The sequence below is a fragment of the Topomyia yanbarensis genome, chromosome 3 (assembly GCF_030247195.1).
Source record: "Topomyia yanbarensis strain Yona2022 chromosome 3, ASM3024719v1, whole genome shotgun sequence".
Lineage (NCBI taxonomy): Eukaryota > Metazoa > Arthropoda > Insecta > Diptera > Culicidae > Topomyia > Topomyia yanbarensis.
This window is the reverse complement of record NC_080672.1, coordinates 17,980,574-17,991,944: the sequence shown is the minus strand read 5'-3', so window position 1 is coordinate 17,991,944 and position 11,371 is coordinate 17,980,574. Positions and strand designations below refer to the sequence as shown.

The window sequence follows — 11,371 nt, the reverse complement described above, 5'->3', positions numbered from 1 at the left end:
TGGAAGGCAAAATATGCAGTTGAGTATTGCGTCGCCGCCCCCCCCCCCCGCCTTGCCCTTACACCTCCCTCCTTCATCACTCCCCTCCTCTTGTACCACCCTCACGCCCGCATTTCCTTCATCCACCTCGTATACCGAAATAAAATGAAGGATTTCTGACGCATCCTCCATTCCCAATCTACTAACCCCCCATTCCCTCCACTTTCAAACCCATTCCACCAACATTTCAAAATATAATCACATGAAGATAGCATTGAACTCATGCTCATTAAGATAATTAAATATTATTCTTTTGCCTTTCTCATATAGAAAGTTTATGCAATTGCTCCAAAAACCGACTTTCTAACTGAGGCCCGGAGGGCCGAGTCTCATATAACATTCGACTCAGTTCGCCGAGATCGCAAAATATCTGTGTGTATGTATGTGTGTATGTATGTGTGTATGTATGCATGTATGTATGTATGTGTGTATGTGCAGATTTGTTTACAAAATGTCCACATCGGTTTCTCGGAAATGGCTGAACGGATTTTTACAAACTAAGATTCAGATGAAAGGTATAATATTCCCATAGGTTGCTTTGAATTTCATTTTCAACCGACATCCTGTTCCGGATTACGAGTTGAAGAGTATGGTTACAAAACAAAATTTGTTGATTTGTCCACATCGGTTTCTCGGAATTTTCTGAACCGATTTGGCAAACTTGATTTTAAATGAAAGGTCCATCAGCTGCATTTGAATTTTGTGTGAATCCGAGTTCTAGTTTCTGAATTACAGGGTGATACGTACGATCACGCAGCAAATCCCGATTCTAACGAATTCTGCGATGAATGTAAAAAGGTGAAATTTTTTCCAAAATGTAAACACAACTGTTGAATTTGTAGATCTAGGTCACCAACAGTCATTCAAAGTCTCTTTGGCCACACTGGCCACCATCGACGGATCCGGAAGCATCCAAATTCAGAATAACGGTTATATTGGTTTCTCGAAAATGGCTAGACCGATTTGGTCAACTTAGTCTCAAATAAAAGGTGTTGCGTCCCTGGAAACTGATATTAAATTCCATGCCCATCCGACTTCCGGCTCCGGAGTTACGGGTTGTGGAGTGCGATCACATAGAAAACTCCGATTCAAACCGATACCGCGATGAATGCAAAAAGGTGCTCTTATATATACTTACCAAGTGTAATAAGAATGAAAGACATTTCAATAATGTTATATTGTACGAACCAGCTATTAAATCATAGTTTGGAGAAATGAGAAAGGCACAATTGCACCTCTAGGTGGATTAAAACAGGTTTTAAAGAGTGTCATGCATCCCATTAGAAATACATTGCGACGAATCATGCGCCGAATAGCGCTACGAATCTTGCTGTGCAAAAATTATCGCCAATCGGTTTACAGCCTGAGTTGAGTTACGTCGGTGAACGGGTTTCGTCGTGTTTCAATCGCCAGATTTAAGCACTATTTACATCAATCCAATCCGTTTCAGTGACCGGCTCAATACTGTGCTCGGACACTAATATTCTTTCACACACACACACCAAATGCGAGCATTCACATTTGTCCTGCACGGTTCTGTATCGAACATGTGTTAATGCTCGCATATAAAATATTGAAGAAAATTGGATATAATTGGTGTCCTTGCTCGGTATTGAACCAACGACACTGAATGGGGGCGGGTCATTTCGCCGAAGGTCATTTCGCAGAAAGTCGTTTCGCCGAATGAGTTATTTCACAGAATGAGTCATTTCTCCGAATGTGGCCCCATAGCTGATGCCAAGGAACCGAAACGGGTAAAGCCGCTGATGATCCGCAGGACGAGGTGGCCGCCGACCTGCCATCGGAAGCGGCGGCCTCTCACAAGCAAATCTGTGATCCACTTGTTTGCTCAGTTTACTGGAACTTAAGCATTTGAAATAGTTTAGGTTGCAAGGAGCGGAGCGATATCGGCGAGCATGCGAATAAAAGCGATGTTGCGTAGCCACATTGGGCGGCACGATTATTTAGAAGTTACACTTATCCCAGAAAAAAAGGGCAACTTGCTGGCTAACGGGGGGCTATTTGCCAATTCGGATGCTCTTCTTACCCTTCAATTTGCCGGAAAATTATGGGCAAATAAGGGGCGATCTCAATTGTAACATTTGGACGATTTGCAGCCGTTTTTTGCTGCCATACATAACCTTGTCAGCATACTAGGTAATCACCACCAAACTGTAGGAATAATCAATGGTGAAATTGGTATTGCATACCAAAACTTACATCAATCTGACGTTCGTTCAGACTTCAGTTCAGGGATCTTGTGCTACTATACTTACACACGATTTCACAATTTTCCACATTCTTTGGCTAAATGAAGTGCACTAGATAAACAAAAGACAAGCGAGAACACGCGAATTGTTTAAAAAAACAATTTTAAGCTTAAGCCAAACATGAACCGCCATGTTAGAAAAACGCGAAAAACAACTAAGTCCATTTCAGCCGCCAGATTTGTCTAAGTATTGAAATTGCCTAAATCGCATCCGCAAATTGCTTTTGTTCCTAGAAGCAATTAGCACAGGGGAATTGAGTCAACCATCAAAGTGTTTAAATCGCATGGACATGTTCGTCCGCGTTTTTTTGACTGGGATTAAGTCGGTTGTCCATGATCAATCTGTTGCCTTGTACCGATGCAAGTATATTTGGTCGGTGAAAAACTCGGTACGATTTTCTATGGGATAACTTTGTCATTCCTTTGATGCACTATTCTGGTGGCAGAGGACTAACGGATGGGGTAAATGGTACCTAAAATAGTTCCGTTATATTCGAGGGTAGTCGAGTTTTCTGGCCTTTTACTTTACCATGGTATACCTCAGGAAAAAAATAGAATTGAAAATTCCATTGCTGAGAATCTGTTCAAAATTTTGATTCAAATATTTGGTAGCACACTGGGATCAATTCAAGCAGAAAATTTGTTGCGACAATTGTGCTATCCTATCATCCCTCAAATTATTTACAAACCTTTCAGATTTAATATTATTTCGGTCATTTTGAGTAGAACTTTGCGAATATCGTTTCCAGAGCAGCTATTTATACAGATATATCTGTATTATCCAGTTTTTTACGTGCCTAATGGCGGTTTAAATTGTTCAGTTCGTAATACGTTTAATGGCCCTTTTTGACAATAATCGCTTACGTCAACCGCCCAGTGACATTAAGTCATCCTACGTTAGTCCAATGCATTGGATGTTTATTTAATGAACGCCCGACATCTTCAACTGGGCGTTGCTGTCAAGCTAGCGTAAACGATTATTGCCAAAAAACGTATTACGAACTCAACAATTTAGACTGCCATTATGGCACGTAAAAAGCTGGCTAAAGATTTCCAAGCGCATATGCAGATTTGATACAGAATGCATATGTATTATAGATTATTAAAACACAAAGCAGATTTATTCAGATCCCATGAAAATTGGGTCATTAAGCTATATATAGTTTTCAGTTCCATTCGATAAATTTTGGGTTCAATATACATAATATAACATGTATGTCAAATGATTCTGATAGTGTCAAATCCAGACTGTCAACATATTTCTTTATTTTAAATTTAAATTTTATTTTCACGTTTCCTGAGTTGGAAAAAACATTGCTGCAATCACGAAAATCAGCTTTATCGATGTAAGTAATAAAAAACGACTTTTTTCTCATTTAATGACCCAATTCAATTACAAACGGATTTTTGCGTTATCAATTTCCGCATTGATTTATTGTTAATCGACCAGCGTTATATTAATTTATTAAAAAAACAATTCTAAACTTGCGGTTGTATAATTACTGCATTGAACTACAAGGTTTTTTCGAGATTCTCATTATAAACTCGTTTTTAACGTTTTTTTTTTAAATAATACATGATCTAGTATACGATGCATTATACTCTTGAACGCCGAAATCTTATCGCAATTCATTTTATTCGACGAATATAGACAAATATAGTTTTATTTTTATTTTTACGATACGGAATGAAATGAAATGAAATTATCAATCAGCTCTGCTCTTTTCGATTAAATGAATTGGTTCAAATTATTTACTCTAAAAACAATTTTTTGCTATAAATATTTTAAATACGCCATTGTGCTATTGTCTGCTTTATCTTGATAGGTGGGCGTAGTCGACGGGTGTGCGTTTGGGCAATATCCCCACATTTTTGAATTTTAGTACAAATGTTGACAATCGAACTACCTAACCTTCAAATCTTTATTCAAAATATAAACAAAATTGCTTGCTCTCGCACCCGTGCACACGTTTTGTGATTTTGCGCTCAAAGGTGATTTTTTATTAATTGAACAGATCAAATTCAATGGATCTTAAAACATACAAGTAAGTGTAGAAAATTGTACTATTGAATGATCCGTGAGAATTACTTACATTTGCAGAAAAATCCATCCGGTCAAATACTACAAGGATCATCTCGAAAATAATATTCGACCGGACGGTCGCGAAATTGGCGATCTGCGTCCACTGGCAATTAACTTCGGTTCAATAGGTACAGCTGATGGTTCTGCTATCGTCAAAATCGGCAACACAACCGTCGTGTGCGGCATCAAGGCAGAGCTGGCTCCTCCGAAACCAGTAGAGCCCGAAACCGGATTCCTCATACCGAACATTGAGATTTCACCCCTCTCATCGCCTAAGTACCGTCCGGGACCACCAAGCGAGGAGGCACAGGTGTACAGCTGCTCCCTTGCTGATGCGATACTGAATTCCGGATGTGTGAACCTTAAAGATCTTTGCATCACCAAAGAAAAACTAGTCTGGGCATTGTATTGTGATTTGATTTGCTTGGATCACGATGGATGTGTGTTCGATGCTTCCGTGATAGCGTTGGTAGCTGCCTTACACACACTGAAGCTACCGAAGATCAAACACAATCCGGATACGGACGAACGGGAGGTTTTGGAAGATGAGGATAGAACGGTACTGGCTTTAAGTTCGATTCCGGTGACGACATCTTTCGCTGTATTTTGCGGGACAATCACTGCTGATCCAACGGCAGAAGAGGAGGATCTTGCCACCTCGACTATTACGATTACGATTTGTGATTCAACGTTGAGCTATATTAACAAGAGCGGCGGGGATCCTCTCGAACAGGACCTGCTGGATCAGTGTATCGCAAATGCCATGAAGCGAGAGAAGTCCGTCCGGTCGCTGATTCGGACTATGATGAAAAATAAAACGTAGGTATTCCTTGGGATTCTCAGTTGACTGTTGTTAGTTGAAAGTTAGAACGATGTCAAATAGAATTGAAACAAATTCCATCAGGAGATGCAGCACCGTGTTGCATGCTTCCTTCGTATAGTCTATTTCGATTGTTTTTATTCTTTATGGCGACAACTAGTATATGGTTCGCTTGTTTAGCTTCATGTCATGGAACATATTTTATGTGGTCCTTTCCAGCCCACTGTTCTACAACTTTCAACATACCGATGGTGAGTTTATAAATAAATTTTATACTGCGCGTATTTGTTATTGCTGCGTATTTCTATGCTGTTTACATTTTGAGTACCATCTAAATATTTTTATCTTTGTTGTACATTTTGAAATGATTTTTTTACAACATCTTTTACAATATCTAATGATTTACAAATCTCTTAAAATACGTTTATTTAGGCCCAAATGCTGTAGCTTAACGAGGCCGATAATTCATTTTTTTTTATATTACATGTCACATGTTAGTGGGGGAAGGGAAAGCCGTATTTAGGGGCGGCTTGCTCCCCTCTTATGTAAGTAAAGGACAAAGGTAGGAAGTGGGATACATATTGTGTAATTGACATCGTCGTTTGCTGATTGATCATTGTGGCGGATATGCACACTTTGTTGTAGTGTTGTAGTTTCCAGCCTGTAATCGCAGGGGCGAGGGGAGGGTCGATATTTCGGATAATTATTGGCACTCTATATCATCTGCATGTGCGGTATGTCATGATGTTCTGGATAGACGGTTATCAAGAAGAGTGTGCACCGAAGACTCGTGAAGCAATGCCATATTGTAGATACAGGGATAGGTTGGTGAGATTCTACTGTGAATGAGAGAGGGTAAAATGTATTAAACTTGGACATCAATGGTTTTCAAAAAGATATAGATAAGAAAAATATAGGGGTGGTCACGGCTTGCCAGGACGTCCCGGACTGGCACATAGGGTGATCTACCTCGGGCCCGAAGGGAATCTATTAGTTGGGACCTGGCAACACAGTACTCTGCGCACAGCCAAACAACATGCTCGATGTCGTGATAGCCGTTCTCACAAACACAATGATTATTTTCAGCAAGCCCTATACGACGGAGATGCGCGTCAAACGAGTAATGGTTGGACATGATCCTTGACATCGTACGAATAAAGTCCCGGTTCACATCCAACCCCTTAAACCAAGCATTCGTTGATACCTTCGGGATAATGGAATGTAGCCACCGTCCCAGATGCCCATTGCTCCATGAGGTTTGCCAACTATCGAGCGTCCTCTGACGAGAGATACTGAAAAATTCGTTGAAGCAAATTGGTCTTTCGTAAGTGTCGCCTTCTAATGCGCCCACCTTGGCTAAAGAGTCCGCCTTCTCATTGCCCGCAATAGAACAATGTGACGGGACCCAAACCAAGGTAATCTGGTAAGATTTTTCAGATAAAGCACTCAGATATTCCCGTATTTTCCCCAGGAAATACGGTGAGTGCTTTCCAGGCTTCGCCGCACGGATGGCCTCAATGGAGCTGAGACTATCCGAAACGATGAAGTAATGGTCTGAGGGCAGGGTGTCAATGATCCCGAGAGTATACTGAATGGCAGCTAATTCTGCGACGTAAATTGAAGCAGGATCATTGAGTTTGAATGAGGCAGCAAGATTTTCGTTGAAGATACCGAAGCCTGTGGACCCGTCGAGAATTGATCCGTCAGTGTAGAACATTTTGGCGCAGTCGACTTGATGGTATTTGTTATAGAAAATATTTGGGACCACTTGTGGGCGAATATGATCCGGAATTCCACAAATCTCTTCCTTCATGGATGTATCGAAAAATACAGTTGGATCAGAAGTATCTAAGAGATGAGCACGGTTGACGTTATATGTAGATGAATTGATGTTCTGTGCCATGTAATCGAAGTACAAGGACATGAATCGGGTCTGAGAATTAAGCTCGACAAGCCTTTCGCAATTTGCAATCACCAATGGGTTCAGAATATCGCATCGAATGAGCAATCGATATGAGAGGTCCCAGAATCGATTTTTCAGCGGAAGAACGCCCGCCAGCACTTCGAGACTCATCGTATGGGTCGAGTGCATGCAACCCAAGGCAATACGCAAGCAACGATACTGGATTCGCTCCAGTTTGATGAAGTGTATGTTCGCAGCGGAGCGAAAGCAGAAACATCCGTACTCCAACACTGATAATATCGTTGTTTGGTACAACCTGATTAGGTCTCCTGGATGGGCACCCCACCATGTTCCAGTTATTGTACGGAAAAAGTTGATCCTTTGTTGGCACTTCTGTTTCAGATACCTAATGTGACATCCCCAGGTACCTTTAGAGTCGAACCATACCCCGAGATATTTGAATGTTGAAGCCTGGGCAATAGTTTGATCCATTAATTGAAGCTGTAGTTGCGCTGGTTCACGCTTTCTAGAAAATACGACTAGCTCAGTTTTCTCCGTGGAGAACTCGATACCCAGTTGGAGAGCCCATGCAGACAAATTGTCCAAGGTATCTTGCAGTGGTCCTTGCAAGTCGACGGCTTTAGGACCTGTAATAGAGACCACACCGTCATCTGCAAGCTGCCTTAGCGTGCAGGAATTGACAAGACATTCGTCAATGTCATTCACGTAAAAATTGTAGAGGAGAGGGCTTAGACATGAGCCCTGGGGAAGGCCCATGTAGCTAAATCGTGATGTCGATAAATCGCCATGCGAGAAATGCATTTGTTTTTCAGACAACAGGTTTAGCAAAAAGTTATTTAAAATTGGCGAAAGACCATGCTGGTGCAACTTCTCATAAAGAATGTTGATCGAAACTGAATCGAAAGCCCCCTTAATATCCAAGAATACTGATGCCATCTGCTCTTTGTTAGCATATGCCATTTGAATTTCTGTTGAGAGCAACGCAAGGCAATCGTTCGTCCCTTTGCCTTTGCGGAAGCCAAATTGTGTATCTGACAGTAAGCCATTTGTTTCGACCCAATTGTCGAGCCGAAACAGGATCATTTTCTCGAACAACTTCCGGATACAGGACAGCATTGCGATCGGACGATACGAATTGTGGTCGGAGGCTGGTTTTCCTGGTTTTTGGATGGCGATGACCCTCACCTGTCTCCAGTCATGTGGGACAATGTTACCCTCAAGAAACCTATTAAATAAATTCAACAAGCGTCTTTTGGCAGAGTCTGGCAGATTCTTCAATAAGTTGAATTTAATTCTATCTGGCCCCGGGGCTTTATTGTTACATGATAAGAGAGCAAGTGAGAACTCCACCATCGTAAACGGTGTTTCGTTCGCGGTATTGTAAGGCGACGCGGCGCGGTAGATTTTCTGTGCCGGGGCGGAATCCGGACAAACCTTCTTGGCGAAATCGAATATCCAACGGTTTGAATATTCCACGCTCTCGTTAGTACTGTTTCGGTTTCGCATACGTCGGGCCGTGCCCCAAAGAGTGCTCATCGATGTTTCTCTTGTTAACCCGTCGACAAACCGGCGCCAGTAACTGCGTTTCTTAGCTTTCATTAAATTTTTCATTCGCTTTTCTAATATCGCGTACACTCGATAACTAGCAACTAACCCGTCGTTCCGGAAAGTTTTATACGCGGCAGCTTTCTCCGCGTACACGTCTGAGCACTCTTTGTCCCACCACGGGTTGGGAGAACGTTTTTGGGTGTTCACGTCGGGTACTCGTTTCGTCTGAGTTTGAATCGCGCTATCGAGAATCGAGTTGGACAAAAACTTATATTCTTCCTCCGGGGGAAGTATCTGTGTTGAATCGATAGTTTTGGATATCTCAGCAGCGTAGCTCTTCCAATCAATGTTTCGTGTGAGGTCATAGGGAACATTGATTGGTGTCGATGGTCTTGAACCAGTGGTGATTGCAATTACAATTGGTAAGTGGTCACTACCGTGGGGATCAGATATTACCTTCCACTTGCAATCTAACCGTAGTGATGTCGAGCATAAAGATATGTCCAGTGCACTTGCTTGCGCAGGTGGTCTAGGAATTCGTGTCATTTCCCCTGTGTTCAGAATTGTCATATTGAAGTTGTCACAAAGGTCTTGAATTGTCGAAGATCGATTATCGTCGTATAGACAGCCCCACCCCGTACCGTGAGAGTTAAAGTCTCCAAGAAGCAGGCGGGGCGAGGGAAGGTGTTCAATCACGTTGGAGAATCTTCGATATCCCATCATGGCCCTAGGAGGAATGTAAATAGAAGCAATGCAAAGATCTTTGCCTTTGATTGTTGTTTGACAAGCGACAACTTCAATGCCTGGCGTCGAAGGGAGGTTGATTCGATTGAAGGAGTAGCACTTTTTGATCCCTAAAAGTACCCCCCCCATATGAGTCTTCTCGATCCAAGCGGATAATGTTAAAATCGTGGAAGTTGAGGTTTATATTAGAAGTTAGCCATGTTTCACATAGGGAAAATGCATCACAATGATTGTAATTTAGCAAGTGTTTTAATGAATCAATTTTGGGGATAATACTTCTGCAGTTCCACTGTAAAACAGTGATCAGATCCCTGATTCCGTCTAATAAGTTAGCCATCGAAGGATACGATCGCTGTAAGGAGGGGCCATTGTTCAGTCAACTGTTTTAAAAATGTTCTTACTGTTGGTAGAATAGCAACCAGCAAGCTTTTCATAGGATCGGTAATGTTGAAAGCTGTGAATATCCAGTCCACAATGTCAGAAAATTTAAGGAATCCCGTTTTAGGTTGAGTTTCTGACTGTAAAATTGGAGCACTTGGGATTTTTGGTGCCCCGGGGAGTGCTGGGAACTCCTGGTTGTATCTCAATTTCCCAAAACCAGGAGGTATTATCTTCGGATTTGTACCAGCCCTTCCAGTTGATGAATTATTTTTATTTTGTACCCTTGTTTGGGACAACCTAGGACCCTTACGAGGAAGTTCAGGTGAGTTTTGATTAGGTCTTTTCCTAGAGTTTCCAAGCGGAGCCAAAGAATGCCCCTCGCAAGGGTCGTTAGAGGCGTTATCGTCAGTTGGCAAGAGAGCGAATGGGTTTTCGGAGATAAGTGGAACAGCTCTTTTAAGCATTTCTGCGTAAGAGCGTTTGGAGCGATCTTTGGCGGATCGCTTCAGTTTATCCGCGCGAAGTTTGTACGTTGGGCATGTCAAAAGTGCATGCGGATTCTCCCCACAGTAAACACACTTCTCAGCGGGGCTACTGCAAGTATCATCCGCATGGCGTTCCCCACATTTACCGCACCGTTGCTTGTTGCTACAGTAGGTGGCCGTGTGACCTAGCTGCTTGCAATTGGAACAATTCATGACCCGCGGTACAAACAGGCGTACAGGTAGACGAGCTCCTCCCACTTCAACGTAGCTCGGAAGTGCAGATCCGGCGAAGGTTACGCGAAACGAGTCTGATGGATAGTAATTACCATCTTCGATGGACTTTGAGTGCAATTGCTTGCACTCCAAAATCTTAACTGATTGAAGGTTAGGGTCCTTAAAGCGGCCAGCCCCATCATTCATCAGATCATCGACAGTTAGACCCGCATCACTTACCACACCGTCGATCTCCACATCACGAGAAGGGATGTAGACGCGATACTCCAGCGTAAAGAGGCTATTTCTAACGATATCATTGGCCTGTTTCAAGTCAGTAACGACTACGCGCAGTTTGTCTGACTGAACCTTTTTAATCTCGGTTACGGCCGAGTAACGTTTTGTCAGCTCCCGTGCAACAGTTATGCTGTTTAACGGTTTATTTTTGGGCCGAAAGTATACCACCCAAGGACCAGCGGATCCATCCTGGTAAACCTTGACTCGGGGGGGCTGTGAGACATTGGGGGAAAGTGGGGGAAGTGGATCGACCATAACATTATCTGTCTCAGTATCAGATATACGTTCTTCTTCTTCATAATATTCCTCTTCGGAGGGTGATCCTTCTGTTTGTTCCATTTTGTTGCGGGAGCAACACGCTCGACCGCACTGTTTAACTTAAATCAAAATAAAAAATCAAAAGCAATAAAAAGAAAAAAATCGATAAGAAAAGTAAAAAAACGAAACACTTCACCAGTTGGTTCCTGACGAGCTGGTAGGTGAATTGATCCTTCGTTTGTTTTATTCGTCACCCGCGTGACCTTCACACATTAGAGCTGATATAGCTCGTCTAAACAAAGCCGTCTTT

General features: G+C 42.3%; 1 protein-coding gene across 1 annotated transcript; it reads left to right on the top strand.

Moving 5' to 3' along the window:
• Positions 1-4,217: 4,217 nt before the first annotated feature.
• On the top strand, positions 4,218-5,233 carry LOC131689986 (exosome complex component RRP43-like). Its single transcript, XM_058975412.1, has 2 exons — positions 4,218-4,353; positions 4,410-5,233. The coding sequence occupies exons 1-2, from the start codon at positions 4,334-4,336 to the stop codon at positions 5,212-5,214; spliced, it is 825 nt and encodes a 274-aa protein (XP_058831395.1). The 5' UTR covers positions 4,218-4,333; the 3' UTR covers positions 5,215-5,233.
• Positions 5,234-11,371: the final 6,138 nt, after the last annotated feature.

Coding starts and splice junctions, on each gene's coding strand:
- LOC131689986 (XM_058975412.1), top strand. CDS start 4,334: ATGGATCTTAAAACATACAA. Junction 4,354..4,409: donor ATGGATCTTAAAACATACAA/GTAAGTGTAGAA, acceptor TTACATTTGCAG/AAAAATCCATCCGGTCAAAT.